This window comes from Heterocephalus glaber, unplaced genomic scaffold (genome assembly GCF_053883595.1).
Source record: "Heterocephalus glaber isolate CG9 unplaced genomic scaffold, H.glaber_assembly_v1.0 deba00000546, whole genome shotgun sequence".
Taxonomy (NCBI): domain Eukaryota; kingdom Metazoa; phylum Chordata; class Mammalia; order Rodentia; family Bathyergidae; genus Heterocephalus; species Heterocephalus glaber.
The window spans coordinates 18967461-18991583 of NW_028258147.1; the positions used below are offsets into that span (position 1 = coordinate 18967461).

The 24123-nt window shown below is 38.2% G+C and overlaps 1 protein-coding gene across 2 annotated transcripts in view; it reads right to left on the reverse strand.

The window, feature by feature from the left end:
* Positions 1-5805: 5805 nt before the first annotated feature.
* The window catches only part of Met (MET proto-oncogene, receptor tyrosine kinase), a 134153-nt gene continuing 115835 nt past the window's right edge, over positions 5806-24123 (reverse strand). For both annotated transcript variants that reach the window (XM_004865263.3, XM_021244778.2), the window contains 5 exons: positions 20437-20618; positions 17532-17641; positions 16206-16371; positions 8138-8274; positions 5806-8034 (listed from right to left, as the gene is read on the reverse strand). In XM_004865263.3, the coding sequence (XP_004865320.1) occupies positions 7824-8034; positions 8138-8274; positions 16206-16371; positions 17532-17641; positions 20437-20618 (806 nt within the window). In that variant the 3' untranslated portion in view covers positions 5806-7823. The remainder of the gene's footprint in view (positions 8035-8137; positions 8275-16205; positions 16372-17531; positions 17642-20436; positions 20619-24123) is intronic.

Below are 24123 nucleotides of genomic sequence, written 5' to 3' on the forward strand. Positions count from 1 at the left end.
GAAATTCTGAGATAATCCTTTACAGAATTCTGTTTATAAGAAATGGGTGATTTATATTTGTTATCTAAGTTTAAAACCTTTTATAATTTCCAGGAAGTCTGGAAACTTCCATTGCAAAAGAGATGGAGAATTTAGAAAAGTGTAAAATTGTGTTAATTTTTTTTAGTATATTTACTTGGGATATTGCAAATTAAGTAAATCTGTTCCTTTCATTATTTTAACTAAAAGAAAACTGTTTTAATCTTCTCTCCATTTAAATGAAAGTTGAATAAATAATTTAAGAATTATTAGTTTGAAGGGACACAAAATTATAAGCCAACGAAGGTAGGGCTGGCTCAAACATCTTGCTCTAACCCTGTTTGTACAGCTCATATCCCAAGAGGTGAAGTGTTTTTGGAGGTGAAGAGACAATTTCCTCAGTTGGGGAGCTCATACTGAGCAATTAATAGTTTAGTCAGTAAGACGAAGGCTAATGAAAGATGTACTGATGTGTCTGCCGGCTTAGCTTAGACTCACTGCAGGGTGGAATATTTCTGCAATAATACACAAGAAAGTGTTAGCATTGGTAACACGGAGGAAGTGAGAATGGAAAAAGAAAGTGGCTAGAGGATATTTCTTGTCCACTTTACAGCTTTTTGCCCAGTTTCGAAATTTTTTCCATGAGAATATATTTTATAATAAAGAAAAATAAAGCAAACAATATAAAGAATTGATTCAGGGAACATCTAGGAATTGGCATAGACTTTCAAACAGGTGAATGATTATGACCAGATATATAATTTTGGCAGCTGTTTGTAGGTTATAAGGCAAGGCAATACAGAGAGGGCAGAATCAAGAAGCTAGCTGTTAGAATAATCTTGGAAAAAAGATGTTGAGTAATGACCTCTAAGCCAAGCATAATTTAGAGACAATATTTGAAAGCTCACCTGGAGGACCCACAACTTCTTTAGATTAGAATGTTTAGGATAAAATGACTGAAGGCAAACATAATTTTAGGAAATTCGATAAGCTTATACTAGTAGGAGTTGTATTTTTACTAACAGGTTAATTTTTCGTCAATTAAGCAATCTACAAATAAACATCTGCAGAGTAAAATTTTGAAGCAGACATATGAAAGACAAAAACTATAAAAGATATACTTTCTGAATCACAAATAAATATAAAGAGTAAGAGCAGCATATGACATATTTTTGCATTAGCTTTTTCCCCCCTCTGAATAGGCAAGCCCTGATTTTTTACTGTCATTTAAGCATTCGTTTACTAAAATAACAGCATTTCATTAAGCAAGACTAATCCCTGAGCGCATTACCTTAGCCCATTAGCTGTTAGACAGTCATTAATTCTTGTGACATGTCCTGGGATGAGATCATTACTGTTATCATTATTATTTTTTATCAAGTTCATTTTCAGAAAAAAATCTACACAGTTTTAACACTGGATATTTTCTTTTTGAATCATGTTTTTGATATTTGATAAAAGCATATGTTGGAGGAAAGGTAGCCTAGTCAGCAAGTGATGTTGGGAAGACTGGGTAACTATTTGCAGAAGGTTAAAACTGGACCCATATCTCTCATAATGTACTAAATTAAAATAAAAATGGATCAAAGATCTAGACTTTAAAATAGAAACCTTAAACCTACTGGAAGACAAAGTAGGTAAAACTCTTGAAGCCATATGTGTAGAAAATGATTTTCTAAACAGAACCACAATTGCATATGAAACAACAGCAAGAATCAATAAATGGGATTATATCAGACTGAAAAGCTTCTATACAGCAAAAGAATCAGAGTGAAGAGACAGTCTACACAGTGGGAAAAAAAATCTGCCAGCTACTGATCAGACAGAGGACTTATATCTAGAATATACAAAGAACTCAAAAAATTAAACCACCTAAAATTAAAGAACAGTCAAAAAATAGGCTAGTGAAATGAACCGACACTTTAAGAGAGAAAGAAGTACAAATGGCTAACAAATATGTGAAAAAATGTTCAACATAGCTGGTTATTAAAGAGATGCAAATGAAAACAATGCTAAGATTTCATCTTACTCCAGAAAGAATGGCAATCATCCAGAAAATTTTTAAAAAAATTCTGGCATGGCTGTGGTGAAAAAGGAACCTTCCTACATTGTTGGTGGGAATGTAAACTAGTACAACCATTATGGTAATCAGTATATTTAGTTCTCAAAGAACTAAAATTTGAAATTCCGTATGATTCAGCTATCACCCTTTTAGATAACTTCCCTAAAGAGCTTCAGACATATTACAGTGATACATGCGTACCCACATTTACAGGAGCACAATTTATGATAGTTAAATACTGGAAGTAGCCTGTATATCCATCCACAGATGATTGATAAAGAAAAGTGGTAACTATATTTAGTGGAATACTACTCAGCTATTAAGAAGGGGTGAGGCATTTGTAGGAAAATGGATGCACTTGGAAAATATAATGTTGAGTGAAATCAATCAGACTCACAAGTTTGACTATCATATGGTATCCCTCATTGCAGTAAGGCACAGCACAAACTAAGGGAAAAATGAAGGAAGGGTAGAAGCAGACAAGGGGATGGATCTCTTGCAGAGGGGAGGGAATCCATGGGACCAAGGCTGAGGGAGGTGAGGTGGGATGGAAAAATGAGTGCAGTGAAGATATGCCAGGTACGTGGGCCTAATGACCTCAATGAATGTGGGCATTATATGCCATGAGAATGAACTAAGGTTAATCATATCAACAAGAATGAAAAGGGAGAAAAGGGAATTAATTAGAGGAGGGAAATTAAAAAAAAAGAAACAAGCTGTATTTTGTACATGTACCAACTCTCCAAGAAGATTGCAAAGTGTATGTACTGTAGACATGTACTGATAAATAAAAAAATATCTTTAGGGCAGTGATTGGATGTTGATTCATTCACTCAAGGGCGTCACAGACCCTGTAGCCAGCACTGAAGTGAATTAAAATTCTTGTTTAATTGACATAGCTTAACAATAAATTAGAAAAAGCTTGCAACAGTATCACAGTAGGATATTTGGGGTTCTCTGTAAGATGTGTGAAATTGTCTCTGAGGATCATGTGACTGAAGGGTGGCCTCTTGGGGCCAGGATTTTACAAAGGCTCTGAATCTGGCATTTCTCATTTATAAGAATTGTTGCCACTGATGAATATGGTGGTTGTTTAGTCACAGCCCTGCAAAAGGAAAAGCCTTGCTTGACTCTAATGGAAAGAGCAGATGTCACAGGAAAAAAGTAGCAAACGTCAAAGTGAGGCAGAGTTCATTTCCACTTCTCTCTCTTAGAATTAGACAAGAGAGGGCTTGGGGTAGAGTTCAGTGGTAGACCATTTGTCTTACATCCTTGCAACTCTGGGTTTGATCCCAACCACAGGAAAAAACAATTACAGACAGGAAAAAAATTCATAAAACCACTGTGAAAATTATACACAATCTTGAAAGGTAGCTGAAAGGGGCTTAAAAACTTTAGGCTGCCCAATAAAAATAGAAATTGATATTATAGATCCCATGGACTATAAATGAAGAATACAAATGGTTTGGGCAGAAAAACAGTTCTGACATGTTTGGATGCCAGAGATTTTTAAAGTTGATCTCTTTTGGCCTGGTAAGATTTTATGCATTTTTGTCGTTCCAGCCAAGAGGTCTAAGGATTAGTGGATGTTTCTGCCAGCCTGGAACTCATGTGGTGGAAAGAATGTACTCATATGACAGTGAAAAAGTGAATGCATACACACAAAGGGCTTCCTTTCAAGAAAGGGATAAAAATTAATTATCATTGTAATCTGGGCCCAGGGCTTCAAAATAATAGTAATTTATGTAAATTAGAAATTTCTGTTTATGTGTCCAACACACGGCCGTTTTCATCTCAGAATTGCTTCTCTAATGCTACCTGGTTTCCAGAATCAGTTAGGGCTTAATTGCTAAATTGCTCAGAATAGGCTCTAAAACCTATTCTAAATTGGTTTATGTGGATGGGGGAACTCTAGCTCTTTATTAAAATAATTATGAATTAGGAGCTCTTTGCTCATTTAGATACTAATTTTCGATGGACTAGTAACATATCAGCTTTTAAAAACCTGCATTTTTTATTGATAAAAAGGAAAATATATTTATCAAATAGCTCAGAAACAGTCAGTGGAGAAAAGGAAAGCAGACAGAAGTTTCTTCCATTTCCACTGTTTTGTTAAATATTTGCCTTGAAGCCAAAATAATGCTAGTTAGATGTAGGGATTGTAAGTCCTATTAACAATGGACTTTTCCTTACATAGATATGTTTTTGCAATTTTCCTAGATTTTTGCTCCAGGGTCACATGCTAAGTCAATAGTAGTTATAAACCTCTCAGTGCTGTGATCAATACCTCTGTCTGATGTAATCTAGACCTCTGGTGTAATTTACAACAAAGGACAGTTTGGGTAAGCCTATTTTATTACTTTCAATTCACCAACTGAAATATTTCACTGCTCTATGACTGAAGTTCTTTCTAGTTTTTTGATAAGGAATTGAGGCAGTTCTGAAAGAAAAGGTCAAGTATGAAAAGGGAAAACAGCAATAAGTGTTTCTTCCTTTGAGAGTAATACTTGCATATCTTTCAATGTCCTGAGATTGTCCCAAGAATGAATTGTGTCTGTATAACTACTTGTGTGTCATCAGGATGGATGAGAATGTATACACAGCATGATCAACAATGCAAGATTTCAGCATTCAAACATGTATTTTTATAAGTTTTATATCATGTCTCTTATTTCTTTAAGATGAAATCTGTCCCGTAGACCAGAAAGTAAAAATATGTCTGCATCAGAAAGTGAAAAATTAATTTCCACAGGCAATTAAAAATTCAAAACATCAAGCAAAATTTTGCAGAAGAATATCTTTTTATTCCTCTTTTCCCAGGAGGTTCCCAATTCCCTGCCCTGGGTCAGTGCCTGCTATTATATTGGCAATAACCTTTTCCATGGCGGTTTAAAATGATTGAGGGTTTGAGACTGCTAATGAAGTTTTGCAATTATTTGAGAACTTGCCACATGTTAGATACTAGGGATATAAAGATGGCAGGTTCTTATCTTTATGAGGCACAGAGTGATTGAACTTTCTATGTAAATGCATCTGTTATCTGGGAAGGAGTGTGGTTGGGTACAGAGATAGAACTACCAGTATATCAGCCCCTACTGTATTTTTGTAGGCATCATTTAAAAATCAGATTTCCCCACAGTGCTATATAATTCTTAGATGGCTCAAATATCACCTTTATTTTCTTTACCATTTAAATGTAGAGATAACCTGAAAGTTGTTCCTCTGGTATCTGAGGGCTCAGAAGGGTGAACATGAGTGTTGATGGAAACGACAGCTTTGAGGAGGCAAGAAAGCCACCTCTTTCCATCCCCCGCTCCCAGTATCCACCTCTGTGGCCACAGTGGGCTTACAACACCATTGTCATATCTTTTGCTGCAAGCATCACTGTCCTATCTTCTGCACCACTCTCATCTTTTGCTTCTGTCACATCTTACTGGAGAACAGCACTATGCTAAAATAGGAACCAGGTGCTGTAGCAGTTGAAATATTGTCAGAACATTGCAGGTAATTCTGCAACTCAGTGAAACCACTCTTAGAAAGACAGAGACTCTGAAGAATTCAGGGAGCCAAGTTCCTTTAGCTGCAGTCCATGCATTAGCTTGACTAAGCCTCTCATCTATGGATGAGCTCAATGCAGCCAGGTGAAATCAATCTCCAGGCTTCCTTTGTCATTATGTAAATGAAGTAGGTAATCAAGCATGACTAGTAATAAACCGCTCTCGGTATACAAGATGTTACATCACTTTATTTTAACTGTATGATTTATCAGAACAACAACTATGAACATACAAAGTACCATTCAGCTGAACTGCAAGTATAGGCAGTGACAAGTATCTAATTTTCAGAAGAATCACTTATTCCCACAATGTTTTCAGGCACATTAACCTAAGGACAATTTCATAAATAGCAAACACGATTTTCACATTGCAGCTTTCTCAAGCATGTATATACAGGTGTGCAGTCCTGTTGGTGGGTTGTTTCCACAAGCTCTTTGTCTTGCTAACATTCATTGTCTTGACCTTATACAGAGTGTTACCTCTCTGCACAGCAGATTGTTTTTGGTCATTCATCACTTACAGTACTTTGTGAATTACTATTACTCTTCACATTAATGAAGTAGTACTGTCTGAATCAAAGTATCTTCATAGCACAATTCCTCTTGTCTTCTGGCAAGTCTTACCATTGTCAAAGGGCTTTCAGTTGCAATTATTTTCCTGAAACTGCAGCCAAACTCAACTATTGGGTTTCAGTGTAACACACCCTTGTTGTAGCTTGCTCTATGAACCTTTGGCTTCAAGTCCTGCTGATGTAATGAGGGTGGGGTGTACTGGCAATCAGTATGCTTCCTTATCACTATTTACAGCCATTTACAATCATGCTGTTATGAATCCGAGTCTGACATACCTTTTCTGAAATGTTCACAGTGCAGTATTTTTGTGGCCTAACAAAATTTTTCGTGTATCATTAAAAATAAACATTTTTATAAAAATATAATACTTTCAATGTTCACATCGACAAAACCAGCTAGAGTAACCTATGCCAATGCACTATACAGTAGTCAGCACAAATTCTATAGCACAAAACATCACAAAAGTCCTGCCCACAATAACTATTCATCCAAGTGAAATAGCCAGGATTTTCAATTGCCTTGTTTATTTTTTTACTGGTTTCTAGAATGTATTTTGCTGAACAGAAAACAAGTCATAACGTGAAACTGGACTCCCCAGAAGTCCTTTTTCCCAATAGTTTGTGAAGTGGGAAGCTGTCACCTGAGAAAGAGGTTAATATTTCCAGTCCATTAATCTCTTTGTTCTACATACTAGCCATGATTGGAACCAATGAACTTCTTAGTCAATTGTATTCTGCTTTAAAAACATACCGACTTATCTTTAAAAAATTTGTCATCACAAATTACTTGTCTATCTTCAGAACTATCATAAAAATACAGATAAAATTTCTAAATGTCCACATTCATAACATCAGAACAGTATCATTCTCAAACAGTTGGTTTTTCAATGACAACTAAATATTTCATTGTTACTAAGCTATTTTATGAAAATTTCTTAACATCCTCTACCTACAACATATAAATATCCCGGTTAATTTGTAAACACATCTTGTGTGCATGCTATTTTGAAACTTGACTGCATCACCTATGGATACTTTCCAACCAAAGGAATGTGTATATGACAATTTAAAAGGGAATGTTTGCCTATGGGCAAATGACGACATCAGTAATGAAAAATGTTTGTGACCAACATAGCACATAAAAGCTCTCTGAAAACACTGAAATTCTGAATGAGTGGCCTGGGCCTGGGGCTGCCATGCCTGTCCTGGACAAGACCATCTCTTTGGAATTTTCTGTGATTAAGGAGCCGTCAAAATTCACTGCATCAGTTCCTCATATGAAGTCAAGCGGGACTCTGATTTTTAAAACTTTCAACCCAGAATTCTGGTTTTGGACTCCAATGTTACAGGAGTGTTGTCATGGCTGCAGGGTTGTCCATGGTCACTGGCCTGTGGAAACAAGCCTCTGGTTCTCATGTTTTGTCAGAGGACAAATTCCTTAGAATCCAGCAATTTAAATAACAGTACAAAGTCCAGTACTGGTGTAATTTTGACAACCAAAAGGTATCTAATGGCCTTTTGGAAGCCAGGCAGTGAAAACTTTTGTAGAAAGGTGGATTGTTGTTTGGGCTAGTACTACGATGTTTCTCAGAAAGGACAGGTGGGGTTCCCATCATCACGTGTCCATGTTACCATCAATGTTTTCTTGTGAGGACAACAGAGAAGGATACGGAGCAACACATTTTACATTGACGTAAGTAGCATTTACATGGACGTAGTGCTCCCCAATGAAAGTGGAAAAGATGGCTGATATCCTGGAGACGAGCTCAGAAAAGGATGGGCGCATTTCAGCTTTGGGGTGCCAGCATTTTAGCATCACTTCGTACCTGTTTCAGAAAGAAATGGTATGAGAGGTTCCCTGAATGCAAATACTTCTGACAAAGAAATGAACATGAAAGACCAGAAGATCCTGTGGGGATTCCTACTTACAAGGGATCTGGGCAGTATTCTGGTTGTAAGAGCCTTCTGCCTTGCAACAAGTAAACTGTGATATCAAAAGTGTTCACATCAGGATAAGGGGGGGCTCCTCTTGTCATCAGCTCCCACAGAAGCACACCAAAGGACCACTAGTAAACAAGAAAAAGGAGAACCACGGTGAGAGAAGTGTGACCACACACATGTGAGAGGAAATCAGTAGGTCCTGGTAATTAAATTTGGCTTAACATATTCAATACTATTGCTGTTTGGGTGAAAATTTTCTTAAAGGTGATTATTAAGCTATACATTTCATGACCTATTTAAAACAGAATCAGATATTGTTTAGATTACAAGTAAATGTAGTTTTCAAGAAGAATATCTGAGGTTACACGATGATTAAAACTTCATCTGCAGTTTGCAGAGTATATTTTCTAAGCTCTCTCTTGAAGGATCAAAGCCCCAATATGTTTCTATCCCTCTCTCTTTCAGTATCTTCCCTATAATTTTAACTATTAGTAAAAGAGCAAGATAAAGCCTTCCAGAGTTTAAATTTTTGGGATTTCAAAATGAATGTAAACACTTTTAAAGAAACATAACCACATCTAAATGTTTATGTCAGTAGGGAAATTTTATATTAAATATCAGAAATAATAAAACTGCTGGGGAGCAAAGTTCCACAGTGAAAAGTCATTTCAATTAAACTGTAATTTGAAAATGTTAAATTATTAGACTAATATAAAACAGCTGTGTCAGTACTTTAACAGAGGATCACAAAGATGTAGAGGTTAAGTGACTTGCTAAAATTCCTCAGTATATCTGAATTCACATTGGAATAAATATTTAAGAATTCTTGACCCTTGGGTCTTGCTGGTTCTACTGAACTTCACTAAATATGCAGTCTCCTGATTTAAAGCATTGCTTAGAATAGATCAGATCATACATATCATCTCCCCCTGAACATATGCCAAAGACAGCAGGACGCAAGGAGAGTTAGCATGTACAAGTCACCCAGGCAGAGAACATGGGAAGTCAATTCTTGCTGGGTGACACCTTCCCAGTCACTCTCAGGCTAAGAAGCATATGGGGGAAGACATGAACCTCTGAAAATAATGAAACTTGGAGAGGAAAGAGAGTCCAGATCAGATAGGTGGACTAGGAAAACATAAAACGAGATGCAAATGTAACTTAAAATACTCAGCAAGAAGGAGAATAATGCATGCCTTTGAACACTGAGATGGAAAGAAAGAACGAGGTAAATATGGTTGTTGCTGACACATTATTGGCTCTTTCCCTTTGCCCAAGTGCATGAGCCCTTTAAGGCCACTGAATGTCTTGACCCAAATGACTATCTAATTTGGCCTTTCAAAATGGAATTTTTCATAGCCTAAAAGTCTTACAGGCCATTCTGTTAACTTTATTGTGTTAACTTTCAAGTTCCAGAATTTGCATTAAAATTTAAATCAACTTAACAGGTATCTATTTATCTTTGATCATGTATAATAAGTTACTATCCAAATTACCAGACAGGTCCCAGGGATGATTAAACAAGGTTAAGAGAATTGTGTAGATAACTTTCACACAGAACAATAAGATAATAACTACAATATAGATCAATAAAATAAAAGAGGTGGAAATGTGAAAAGTCAGAGATAACAGTGGCTTACTAAGAAAGGGTTCAGGAAGAATGACAGGAAAGCAGGTCCCGAGGAACAGGGAAAATTTGTTTTATAGGTATGTGAAGCATGAGGACAGAAAGCATTCCAGATGGAGGAAGTGGGCCTAGGGCACATATGTATTTTCCTTGAACCACAAGTACCGGAGGTCTGCTGCTCACGTGTGGAATATGTGAGGGATCTACAGGTAAGTAAGGTTGAAATGGAACCTCTTGGTGGAGTTTTCCAAACGTTGAAACTGGGCTAAACTGAAATTGATGGGACATGACAGAATTGTGCTGCTGGAGACTGCATCTGTGAACATCATGCTTAAGACAAAAAGGAAAAACTGGTTCACATTATGGAGACGAATTAGGGTATTTTTGAATTACAGGCAGAGAGTGTGACAGCGTACTGGCAACATGGAAGCCTGTGGAGCTTTACTGCTAAATTAGGGAGGTGGAAGAAAGTATTTGTCATGTGTTGAAGGATATGAGGACATCATATCCTTTATAAACCGTTATCTTATTTAATCCTTATCACGGATTTCAATCGGTTGGTTACACCCTTGTAACATAACTTCTTTTGCGGATGACAGGTTGAACAGCACTGTGATCAAGGCCCACCCCCTAACAGACAGCCTTAGGATATGTATAGGTTTGTCTAGGACAAATTTACTAAAAAGGGGAGCAGAGTTGGGTAAATCCCTGAGGAATTAGGACTGGGGCAATAATTGAGTATCAGTGGAGAGAGTTGGAAGACTCATGAATAGGAGCTGCTAGAGGGAGGAAGCTTCCAGGAAAAACATTGTGATGGGCTAGATTGATATATTTGCAAAACTCGTCTGACAAGACAGAACTGTATCTAGATAGTTAATTAATTGCTCATAATTTAAGAAAATACTAGCAAAACCATCCATTAAAATTAATTGTAAAATTTAACAACAAAAGAAGGCAAATGGTCTTAGTACACACTTCACAAAGAAGATATAAGGATGGCAAATAAGCACATAAAAAGGTGCTTAACATCATTAGTCTTTAGGGAAATAAAAATTAAAAAGAAAGTGAGATACCACCACAATCTATTAGCACAGCTAAAACCACCAAAAGCTGACAATGCCAAGAGCTGATGAGGATGTCAAATGACTGAGGCTCTAGCGTATTACTATAGGGACATTAAGATGATACAGCCACTTTGAAAACTTGCCAGTTTCTCATAAAGTTGAACATACACTTATTTTACAACCTCAAAATCTTAAGTATTTACCCAAAGGAATAAAAAACATGTTTACACAAAACTTTTAAGCAAATGTCTCAGCAGTTATAATTATGAGAAGTAGTTGCTTAAAAATGGAAAGAACCCAGTTATCCTTCAACTGGTGAATGAATAAAGTAAATGTAGTATATTTATACAATGGAATACTCAAAAAAAAAAAAAGGAAATGAATTAATCCATTAAGGAAAACAGTATTGCAGTTCCTCCAAAAAGCTGAAAATAGAACTACCATGGCATCCAGCAATCTCTTTTCTGAGTAGATATACAAAAAAATTGAAAACAGAATATCTCAAAGAATGTGCACATCCATGTTCAGTGCAGTACTACTCACAATAGATAACAGGTGGAAGAAACCTAAATGCCCATTATCAGAAGAGTGGATAAAGAAAATTTGGTTTATACATACAATACAATATTAGCCTTTAATAACAAGGAAATTTTGTCATGTGCTATAGCATGGGTAAACCTTGGCAACATTATGCTAAGAGAAACAAGTCAGCCACAAAAGAAATACTCCATTATGCACCTTATATGAGGTATCTACCATTCAACTCAGACAGAATGTAGAATGGTGACTGCCAGAGGGTGGAGGAAGAGGAAGAGGAGAATTGCTGGTCATTGTATATTGAGTTTCAGTTTTGCAAGAAGAAAAGAAAAAAGTTCTAGAGATCTATCGCATAAGATGCACACAGCTAATAACTGTACTGTAGACTTAAAATGCATACTACTGACATGGCAAGATGGGTGGCTCTCAAATCCATTATGGGAAGTGAAAGGAAAAAGATGTAAAAGGCTAGTATTGTATGACTCCATTTATATGACATTCTGAAAAAAAACTATAGAGACAAAACAAACCAGTGATTTCCAGGTTGTGAGCACAGGGTAGAGGTGGACTATGAAAGGACACAAGCAAGTGTTTTGGATAATAGAACTGCTTTACATCTGGATTGTGGTGGTGACATAATTGCATGCATTTGTAGAAACCTTAAGAACTGTACACTAAACGGGGTGACAGCTAGGTAAAATGCACAATGATGATGGCATTAAATAACTTGTAAAAATCAGGAGCTAAGGAGTTTCCAATTTAGTGGAAAAGACTTTGATTTTGAACATAGCAAATCTGTGATGCTGATGATGACTTCCAGAGAGAGAGGTCAAAGGTGACTTCTTGATGCCAATGGTTCTAATTGTTGAGGGAGTTTGACCCCTGAAGACAAACATCCTAGAGGATAGCCTCAGTTAGCAGGTAAGAGAATGAAGAGAACTGTCAGGATAAAGAAAACAACTGGGAAGCAGGAGGAAAATCAGATGGTACAGTGCCCAGAAACCCAAAAGAAGAGCAAATTTCAAGAAAGAAAGGATGGTCAACAATGTTAATGCTTCAGAGAGCTGAGGTAGCATGAATGCTGACAAAAGCCATCTGGATTGAACAACTGAAGTCAATATAGACTTCTGAGAAGTCACGTACTGAACGTGAAACACCACACAATGTTGGGTATTAGTAACTTCCAGTTTGGTTTGAATGTACCCGAAGAGTATCGAGCTTAGCTAAATGTCACTGGGCATTTGCTAGAAAAAAAACCTATCTAGAAGCAGGCACATTTTTGCTTGTAAGTCTCAATGTACATACGGTTCATTATATGCTTTTGAAAATGTTCCATGCTAACATTCAAAAGACTGTGCTGCCTTTGAAGTGAAACTTTGTGCAAAGTTATCCATGCAGTCAGTAATCACTTGCCAAAGCAGCACTGTACATGATTACTCAGGTCCAGCCAGTACAGTGTCTTGCAGTGAGAGGGAGAGAGAAACAGCACTGTCATATCTACAGTCAATTATCTGAGTATTGCATTGCTCCCCAGAGTGTGTGCATATGTGTGTGTTGAGGAGGTACTGGACGTGGTGTGTGTGAGTGTGTGTGTGTGTGTGTGTGTGTATCTACCTGTCTGTTAAGAATCCCAATTCCGGCCTTAAACACCCAAAATTTCATTAGGCTCTGTTTTTAAAACAGCTTTGCTACTGTACAACTTACAGAATATAAAATTTACCACTTAAAAGTGTATACATTTATGCTTAGTAAATATATATAGTTTGCATGTATCATTGCAATTTAGTTTTAGATTGATATTCCAGAAAGTTCTTTGATGCCCCTTTGTAGTAAATCCTCACTTCCATTCTTAGCCCCAGGCAATCACTGATTTGTTTTCTGTGTCTGTAGTTCTACTGCTTTCTAGAAATTTCATGTAAATGGAATCATTCAACATGTAATCACTTGAGTCTGACTTTTTTCACGTTTGTGAGGTTTATCCATGCTATAGCATGTGTCAGTAGTTCCTTTATGTTGTGGGATGGCATCATTCTATCTTACAGATACACCAAATTTTGATTGTCCATTCACCAGTTTATGGACATTAGGACTGTTCCTGTTTTTGGCTATTATGACTAACACTACTATGATTGCTCACATGCAAGTCTTCCTGTGGGCATGTTTTCATTTCACATGCTTATTAGCTGGCTATTCAAACATCTCTGTAAAATATCTATTCAAATCTCCTTTTGTTTTTAGTATTACTGGGAATTGAACCCAGGGCCTCCACACTGAGCTCATGCTCAGCCCTTTTTAATTCTGAGAAAGGGTCTCACTAAGCTGTGCAAGCTGGTCCCAAACTTGTAGTCCTCCTGTCTCAATGTGCAAAGTGTTGGGATTAAGGCATGTGTCACCAGGCCCAGCCGACTTCGAAATTAAGGACAGACTGGGAATCAGGAATCATGTCTGAATGAACAGGATTCCTTCTACCTTCTGCCTTTACCTGCCACCAGAGCTAACACATCCCCTTCTTCCTTCTGTAGTACTCACTTCCATCATCTCTTTCAGAATCTTTCTGTACCAAAATCCCAGGGACTAAACTCTACCACAGACTGCAACTTTTTTCATCAAATACATTTGGAAGTGCCATTCTTCTATGATGACCTGTGACGTGCTTGTTTATTGAAAAAAAAATCTGCCAGTCACCTCCATTTACTCTCTGATGTTTCCTCCACCTCCTTACAGGATCTGAAACTGTCTCACTAGAAGATCACAGTGTATTTGACTTACTGGTAGGGCCACTCCTCTTCCCCTGGCTGACTCAGCAGGAGGGGAGTGATGACTTCTCACTTCCCAATACCGCACTCAACTATCTGTCATCTCTCATTAGCTGTCACCCTTTCACTTTTGAAGTTCTTTTCTCTCCAAACATTATTAACTTACTTCCTGATATCATGGGTTTGCACTTTTTTATTTCTCAGTTGTCATCTTCAATGACTCAAACATCGAATGTTTCTGTACCTGCAGACCAAGTATAGTCTCCATTCCATCCAACACGCTTGATACGAAGACCTTCAAGTCACTGAAGTTCCTCAGCTTCCAAGACCCTGCACCAGAAGTGCAATGAGAGCAGTGGGCCTGCTGACCATCCTATTTCTTCCTGAAATTTTTTTTCCTCTGGCTTTCATGGCAGTCTCTTCTCCTGGGTCTGCTACAACTCTGCAATTCTCCCTCATTTTATATAGCAGATTCTTCCGAGTAATTATTTTGGGACCCTTAAGAGCACATCCCAGACTTGACTTCTGCTATGTCATTTAGTTTGGAGCTAAAGACCTTCGAAAGGTAATTAGGTTTAGATGAGGTCATGAGGGTGAAGCTCTCGTGATGGGTAAGTACCTTCATAAGAAGAGATATGGGAAAGTTTGTCTGTATTCTCTCTTGACCACATGGGGACATGGTGAGAAGGTGGCCATCTATAAACCAGGAAGAGGGCCTCAACAGAACTTGACCGTGCTGGCACCCCAATCTTGGATTCCTAGCCTCCAGAACTGTTAGAAATAAATTTCTGTTGTTGAGGCTACCCAGTTTTTTGTTTTGTTTTGTTTTGTTATGCCAGCATGGCATTCCATATCACAAGTGTTAGTCACATTAGCTGACTAATGCAATCTTTTTGAAAACAAAATAAAAAAAGTTGCATATCCTCTCTTCCAAGTGCCTGATAAATTTGGCAGGCTTACTCCCAACTCAAACTCATTGTGTTCAGAGCTCAACTTGTTTTTATTCTGACTCCAGGTTTTGCTTCTTTTTCACATATCTGTTGCTGCACCAGCTTATAACTTTGCTCATCTTTGACTTCTACTAATTCTTGCCAAATACTGTTGATTCTACCTCTGAAATGCCTTTCCTTCCACCTCTTCCTTTCCATTGTCATTGGTTCTCTATTATTTCACATTATATTTCTCATGTCATCTTCCTGCCTCCACATCTCTCAAGCCGTCTTACAGAATGAATAAAGACTACAATCTAATTTGATTACGTTTGTGTTTTCACATGGACAGACCCTCTGCTTTGGTTTTTAAGAAACTTCATGATCTAGTATGAAGACATTTTTCTCAATTTATTCTCATGGCTTCCCCATGTGGTCTCCATTCTCTCCAAATCTCTAATTAAGAACTATTTCCTTAGAATTTTTTTTTTTTCAGTACTGGGGATCAAACTCAGGACCTTGCACTTGCAAGGCAGGTGCTGTGTCACTGAGCTAAATCCCCAGCCCTAGAATTTTAAAGATATTTATACTTCCCTGTACTTTTGCCTCATCTGGACCCATATTTCCATTCACCCAGCTGCCCAGTTCCAAACCTGTTGTCCTTTAGGGCCCATTCTAGGTCCCACCACCTCCATTAGGTGTGAGGGGGATGTAGCAAAGCTGGGTGCCAGCTAAGCATCTTGTGCATGCTCAACACTCAGCGGCATGCCTTTTTAAGCTTGTTCTCTGACAGGTACATGGCCTCTGCACATAAAGAAGGGCATCTTTCAAGCCAGGTGCAAGGACCATGTCCTCAGTTCCAGCTTCAAGATGCCTCTAGGTGGAATTCTTAGCACCAAAGGGCTATGAGAGGCAGTGGTAATCCCAGACAACACTTCCTCATAAGGTGCCAGCATCATGTTCCATACTACAAGTGTTTCTGACTAGACAAGCGGATTTATAAAAATATACTATAGGACTAATGTCAGTCTTATATATAAAGATAACTGAATGAGTGGTGTTGAATCCTCTTACAAATCAAAATGCCATGAAATTATAGGTATGAATAAAAAAGAGAAATTCAAGAAATAATCAATATATTACCACATCTGATTTGGTGGTAAACTTCTGAGTTTGTAGACTTTCTAAAGCCATCCACTTCACTGGCAGCTTTGCACCTGTTTTGTTGTGTACACTGTAGTATTCTTTATCATACATGTCTCTGGCAAGACCAAAGTCAGCAACCTTGACAGTGAATTTTTCATCCAACCTACAGAAAGAACACAAATTATTACTGGTGACTGGAATAGAATAATTTACAATGGTGTTGTATATCTATAGATCAGAACAAGTGGCACCGATATTTGAAATCCCTAACTTCTGAAGGGAGTGTTTCCTCTGGCCTATTGACTAACACTAAATTACCACAGAATTCTTGAGTAAAAGTGCTTGACATTTACATTACTAATTCAACAGGCTAAGGAGTGAGATCTGAGTGATATGGCATACAAACGTCATTTTTGCTTTAATGTAGATCTGGAGAAGAAGTAAAGCTGGCTCCCTCTCAGCTTTCCTTGGTTGCTAAATACAGCATGTCAACCGACTACCCACTGCAGTCACCAGTATTTACTTGTCAATATGCAGTTTCATGGGAGAGACATGACACGGGACTATTGTTTTAGTTTTTATTTTCAAACAGGGTAGGTCAGGACATAAAACCCATATCCCACCACTGAGGTAACAGAGAAACAGGTTACACAGCAAAGCATCTCAGAAAACAATGAGGTTCTGTTACCTGGGCTATGTATTCTGTGCTTAAGTGGCTTTTATGGTGTTACACCGACCAAAACCAAGGTAGAAAATTAATAGCACAGTTCTTCCATTCACACATGTCATAAATCATGAATCTGTGTTGGTCAGGGAAAGCTCTGAATTACAAACTGTTGACTGTTGTGTTATACAGCCAAGGAGCCAGACACAAATAAAAGTTCTTTGTATATTCATTCCCAGATAACCATGTTTGGTAGGGCTTCTGCAGGCTGACTTCAAATGGACTCTTGGGAAGTTACATTATATTGGTATCTGTGTTACCAGCCCTCTCCTTTCCACTATAAAATGCTGAAGATCAAATTCTTCCTTCCAAACACTAATGCAGTGTGAAACCACAACACTGGGGGCTGCTGGTGGGAAGGACCAAGAAACACAAAAGTACACAACAGCTGTTTAAGACCCCCTAAAGAGCAACCTTTTAAATTCTGTTTGATAAAGGCTAAAAGCCAGCCTACATGCCCAGGGCTTACACATCCATTTAAAACAGTAAAGGAAATAAAGGATTTTTGCATAAGAAAAGAAAACATCCTGGCTTCAGCAGTGGGAAACAAACGCTTGTCAATTAATGTGAGTTGTGGGCACACAGATTCTCATACTTACATACAGTTTCTTGCAGCCAAGTCTCTGTGGACAAACTTTTTGCTTGCAAGATATTTCATGCCCTTGGCTACTTGAAGACCAAAGCCTATAAGATCTTTTACAGTCGGGTTCTGCAAACAAAGAGAGTTGGAAAAGTATAAACTAAGCTGCTTAAAACCCACTGTTCTAACTCTGATCTCAGAACCCCGAAATGTTTAAAAAAATCATCTCGTCTCAAATAATAACTAGTCCCCCGCTGATAGCAATAACTACTTGTTAAATATCCATTGTAAGTAAAGGACTAGGCTAGATGATTTTATGAACGATGGCTAATTCTTACATATGTGTCTATAAAGCAGGTGTTACAGCCTCCATATTCCATCTGAAAAATGGAAGTGTTTTAAAAATGTAGATTTTCATGCCCCCTACCCTGCAGAACCTAGGGCCTCATGCAAGTTAGGCAAGTGGTCTACCACTGAGCTACACCCCAGCTCCAAGGTCTTATTATTCTTTGGATATGATGAGGCCAACAGATCAGGAAACAACTGCCACTGAAGACGGTTAGGTACTCACAGTTTCCAAGAGGAGGGGGAATGCCATGTCATGCAGGGTCACATGGGAAAGCACAGGAGACAGTCAGAAGGCAGAGGGAACAGGAGAGGCAGGAGGGAGGAAGCCATTGGAATTTCCATAGGAAGGAAAGGTGAGGCAGGGCAAACAGGTTTAGGTTTGGCTACTTTGGCTACTTTCTGTGAGCTGTGGGGTGTAGGGCTCTCCCTGTTGCCTGGCTGTGGAATGATTAAGGTGGGTGCACAGTGGCCAGGGGAGTGTGGGTGCTAAGGTGGTTGGTTTGCATATGAAAGGTGCATTCTGAAGGCAAGCTGTTTAGGATCTCTAGGAATTAGCCCTGGGAGCAGCAGACCCTTCAGGGTTAGCAGACTCCAGATGTCAAAGCATCAGAAACACACACAGGAGACTCAGAGAGAAGTAAATCACTCCAAACCACTCAGGTGTAAATGGTACAGTTAGGATTTTATCCCAATCTGTTGACCAGGAAAGCTGTACTGTAGTGAAATCAATCAAGGAGAAGTCCTCCTCCTGGAACTCTGCTCATGAACAGCTCATGACTCCTGAAGTTCTGGGCTAGCACAGAGACTAGGACAGCCCAATAACTATAAACCCCATCCATAGAATTGGATGGACACTTTCAATAAAGATGACGTTGTGGCTGACAGCCCTAAGGCCTGACCATCAGGAAGAGGGTATCTTTTCCTCAACAACCACTGTGGAGTTGGTGAGCAGAAGGTGCTGCCAGAGGGGACTCAGCACTAGGGGCTGCAGCCCTCCTAATGCACAGTGTGCTGAGAGGCCAGCATCTTTGTGTTTCCAGCTTTTGAAGACATATCCGTGTTAGTGGATGTCATTAGTATGGACTCCTCGGGTTATAAAAGGCCAGAGTACTATTTTCTACTGGACAATAGAGCATCTCTCGTGCTTTAACCCTGGGGAACAATACTTTAGAGAAGATAGCACATCTGAGCAGATCAACTCATCAGGGTAATGACTTAAAGCGGGGTCCATCAGAGCCGCTGTGCACTGTGCAAGGTAATGTACATTATCTGTGAAAATTCATGGTGAGGGACTTGTTTTATTCTTTTGGTTGAACATAACTTATTTTTTTAATATCCTTGAGCTTATTTTCTCTGAGAACTTGACATCATGTTTATAAAGGTGCTTTGATCAAGACTAATGCTATTCCATTGACTTCCACAGTGATCTGGACTAAGGGAACCAAGAAGGAACCTGAAACCATCGGTGAATTCAGTTCTGGGGACTCCTCCTTCCCTTCACCTTCCCTGGCCCTGGCCTGGCCAACATTTGTTCACCCTTTTGGTCCTGGCATAAATGTCACAAAGGGAAGTCCCACTTGGAAGAGCTTATAATCCTCTTTTGTAACCCTGAGTTCATTTATTTAACAAATATTTACTGAGAGCCTATGTGTTAAAAACCATTTTAAGTGGTGGAGCTACAGGAATGAACAAAATACACAAAGATCCCCACTCTCGTGAGCATTCTAATGGTATGTGTGGATACATAGATGCAGGCACATACACTGTACAGTAAAAAAGGGTATATTTGATTTATTTATCAACCCAACATATCCAAAATATTATTTCAACCTGTAACCAATATAAACCATTACTAATGAGCTATTTTACTTTGTTATACTAAATATTCAACATGTGTGATATACTCCATACTTACAGCACATTTTAATTTGAACTCATCACAGTTCACATGTGGCTTTTTGTCATAGTACCGGACAGCCCAGGCCCAGTGCATCAGATGATGATAAGTGTGATGGAGAAAAATAAAACCAAGAGCAGGAGACAGACTGAAGGCAAGAGAATGGGGGTTGGTCAGTTGCAGTTTTAAACAGATTAGGGAAGCCTCATTTTGAAGGTGACATTAGGGCAAATTGCTGAGGGAGGCGAAAGAGTGAAATGTGTGGCTATCTGGAGGGAAGAGAGGTCCAGGCAGAAGAGCAGCAAATGAAAAGGTCCTGAGGTAGGAGAGTGATTGTCATTTGTGATTAACTCTTTATTGTCTCCTGGAGTTAAAACTCCATGTGGCTGTTCTTTTCTCTGCCTCACTATCCCTAGTTTCTTGCACATAGTAAAACAATCAAAGATGATTTCAATGGACCAGTTGGGATGGTACAGCAAGGCTATTTGCTGAGCAAGTGAGAGTTATTGTCCCAGGATACCCTTCCTTCCAGGCATCACATCATCCCACCAGGACAAAAGTTTTCAAGGTACATTTGAATGGTGCCAACATTTTACACAAATGTCTCTTGCTAATAGCTTTGTAAAAGACTCAACACAGGCATCTTTTGAAGGTATGTCTGACTCGAGAATGTACTTACATGAGTCTCATTTCGAATGAAATTGCGAAGGTCTCCATGCTTCATGTATGGAAGGACCACCAGTGGAGACCCTTCACTCCGAAGGCAGATGCCCAAGAGAGAGAGAACATTGGAATGGCTGAAGTCTTTCATAATGATTCCCTCGGTCAGAAACTGGGAAACTTCTCCTATGTCAGTGATTCCTGAAAAATCCAATGGGGGAGACATTAACTTCATTATGGAACAGGGACTGCTTTGTCCAATTTGCAAAAGAAAAGCAATGAAATGTAAAATCACAGGCCTCCACCTCAGAGTGCTCTTCCTGCAATATCATCTGAGCAATGGTGCCCTACGGGTGGAAAGGTGTGAGCGCTTTTCCTCACCTATTGCAAAGGTCACAGCCGAAACTTCTGTAACTGAAGACAGGTAAACAACAGAAAAGCCTAACAGATTTATTTAATCAGTTTTTTTATTAGTACATACATGTTTGCAGTACATACTGATTACATTTATCTTAGAAGTTGGCACAAGTACATAATATCTCTTAATTCTTTTTTTGTTCCCTACTCCTCCCATTCCTTCCTGCTCCTCCATCTCTTGGTGGCATTCCCAGTCACAAAAGCTCTATTTCCATTTTTTCTTTCAATTTTTTTGTTCATTCTCTTTTCCTCCTCTCCTTGCCACATCCTCCTTCTCTTGTCTCTGTTCCCATTTGAAAAAGATCTCCTTACTTCCTATTATATATCTTTTATTTTAATCTTTATTTATATGAGTTTCTCATTTAAGCAAAACCATGTTATATTTAAGCTTGTGTGTCTGATGTATTTCACTTAATATATGGTGTCAAGGTGCATCCATTTACCTCTGAATGCCTTAAGATTATCCTTCTTTATAGCTAAGTAGTATGTGATGGTGTCTAAATACCACATTTTCTTTATCCATTCATCTGTTGATGGGGATATGGGTTCTTTCCAAGATTTAGCTATTATAAATTGTGCTGCTATAGACATGGGTATGCATGTTATCACTGTAATATAATGACTTTAACTCTTTTGGGAAGATACCTGGAAGGGGAATAGCTGGGTCAAAAAAAAATCAAGACCTGGAAGCCTTCAGAAACAGAGATCTAATCATGCAGGGACATGATCCTTTTATGCTTGGATGTGATGAAGAATAGACAGGTATGTAGAAAGGTGACATGTGATCTAATGAAAACAGACTGAGAGGGAAACCCAGCAAGGCCCTGTGTTCTGATTCTTCTTGGCCTTCTGTGCAACATTCCTTCTTCCTGGATATTGGACAAGACTCCTTTTGCAGGAAGGGTCTTCTGAGTTACTGTCAGACAAGGTAGTTCAGAGAATTTCTTTTTGGCCAGCTCCAAAACAGAAAGACAGAGGATAGTTAGAGAAATATTTTTAGATGTTATGGCTGGCTTTTTGGGGGGAAGTGGCTATAGTTTCTATGACCTACCTGCCTTGGGGAAGAGGAATTCTAGTGGGGGGAAAAGGAGAGAAGGACAGGAAATGCAGGACAAGGTCAGGAAGTGATTTGTTTCTGAGGCCTCTGCACTGTCCTTTAGAGTTCAGAGTATATGGTATGCCCAAGCACTATACTTTGAGGCAGTGTTCTCTGGGCCCCAACAATGTCACCCTGCACTGTGCCTTCAAGTCACTACCTGCACTGTTTTTGTAAGACAGAGCTCAGTAACCAGTTTATCGAACAGACCCTCAGTCTGTCTCAAACAGAAATTCTATGGTAATTGTTTAAGACACAGGCAAGCAAATTTTCTACAATGGGTTAGATAGTAAATGTTTTGGCTTTGTAGGTCACATGGTCTCTGTGAAAATATTTAACTCTGTTACTGAATCATAACTCTGTTACTGTGAAAGAAGCTATACACAGACAATAAGAGGCTGTGACTCAATAAACTTTAAAGAAACAGATGGTGGGACATAGCTGACTGGTTCATGGGCTAGGAGAATTGGAAGACCAATCATCTTATGGTACGTGAGTAGCAATTTTTTGGTGCAGTAGTTTCTAATCACTTCCAGAGAGACGTACTGAGGGCTTGATACTCGTTAGCATTAATGAAGAGTTAACAACATTAATTTATTAATTTTACTAGAATCTGTTTGGTGTTCATGATGGTGTTGGTATTCTTTTACAAATGTGATACATTCTGAGACCTGGCAAAGATACCCAAAGTCACTATGGACTGAATAGGAATCAACATACACCAACAACAGAGAAAGACTTCTTGATATTAGGACTGTTTGGAGTACAACTGTCACGTGAGGCAAATTTATTGACAATCATATTTAGTCCATCACAGTTTGCTGTTATGTTTCATATACACTGTCCTTTAATTATTTTGTGACCAGACTTCCAACAAAACTAACCATATAGAATGGTGCTCAGCATGGAGATTTATATCAAAAGAGAATGAAATAGTTCTGGCAGTAGAGCATATCTTTTAGACAAACCTTCCACTGTACATTTAAAGCTCATTAATTCTAACATAAATCTGTACTATGGCTGGCTAACATTTTTCAGGCTGCTAAAAATATAGGCACAAACATTATTGATAGGAATGCAACCTAGTACAAGTACTATGAAAATCAATATGGAGATTCCTCAAAAAACAAAAACTAAAAATTCCACTGGACCCAGTTACTCTCCTGAGTATCTTCCTGAAATAGTTAAAGGCATCATATTACAGTTATCCATGTTTGTTACAGAACAACTCAAAATAGCTAAATCTTGAAAGTAACCTATATTCTCATCACCTGATGAATCATAAAGAAAATGTTGTATAAACATAATGGAGTACTAGTCAGCCATAAAGAAGCCATGAATGTGAGTTATTGGTAAGAAAATGGATGCATCTTTAGACTATAAGGCTAGTGAAATAAATTAGACACAGAAGGCTAACTATTGCATGGTTTCTCTTGTATGAGAAACTCAAAGTGTAAATAATTGAAAGAGCAAAATAAAAGATGATGGGAAACTGGGAGATCAACTTTGTGGAAATGAGAAAGGAATCTGGGGAAGGGAGGGATGACATGGGAGAGAGGAAAGGGGAAGTAAAAAGGATTAAAATGAGATGTGTATGTGTACTAATCCTCTGCAATGAATGTGTTTATCATGTATCACAAATACATATTAATAAAGAAAAACAAAATTAGATATGAGAATAGAAAAAGGAAACTTGGGAGTTCTGTAATCAAAGGTGGAGCCAGGAATACCTCACTACGTGGAATACATTGAGTTGTATGATCTAGTAATTTATGGCTATAATTATGCTTCCGGGTTATTAATCAAGATTTAGTTTATATGCAGAAACATTCTCTGTTTCTTAGAGTATGGGTTTCATCTTGAAAAGATTTTCTAAATAATAGCCAAAAATGTAAGAAATGTTCCAGAAGTAAAAGAGGGCAAGTTTCACTCCTTTAGGAAGTTCAATTATATGGACTAACTCATTCCCCAAACATGTGGATAAATGAGGTATTACCAGACTTACAATATTTCAATTTTCTGCCAGCATATTTCTCTCCTGTTTGAATTATTTCATTTTTTAATCTTTTTTAATGGAAGTTGTGGTTGAAAAATAATTACAATAATGCCTCTGGGTAAAATGAGTCATTACTATTGTATGTGCCAACATGCTTCCAATAGTTTCCATAAATGTCATTTGTAAAACAAATATTA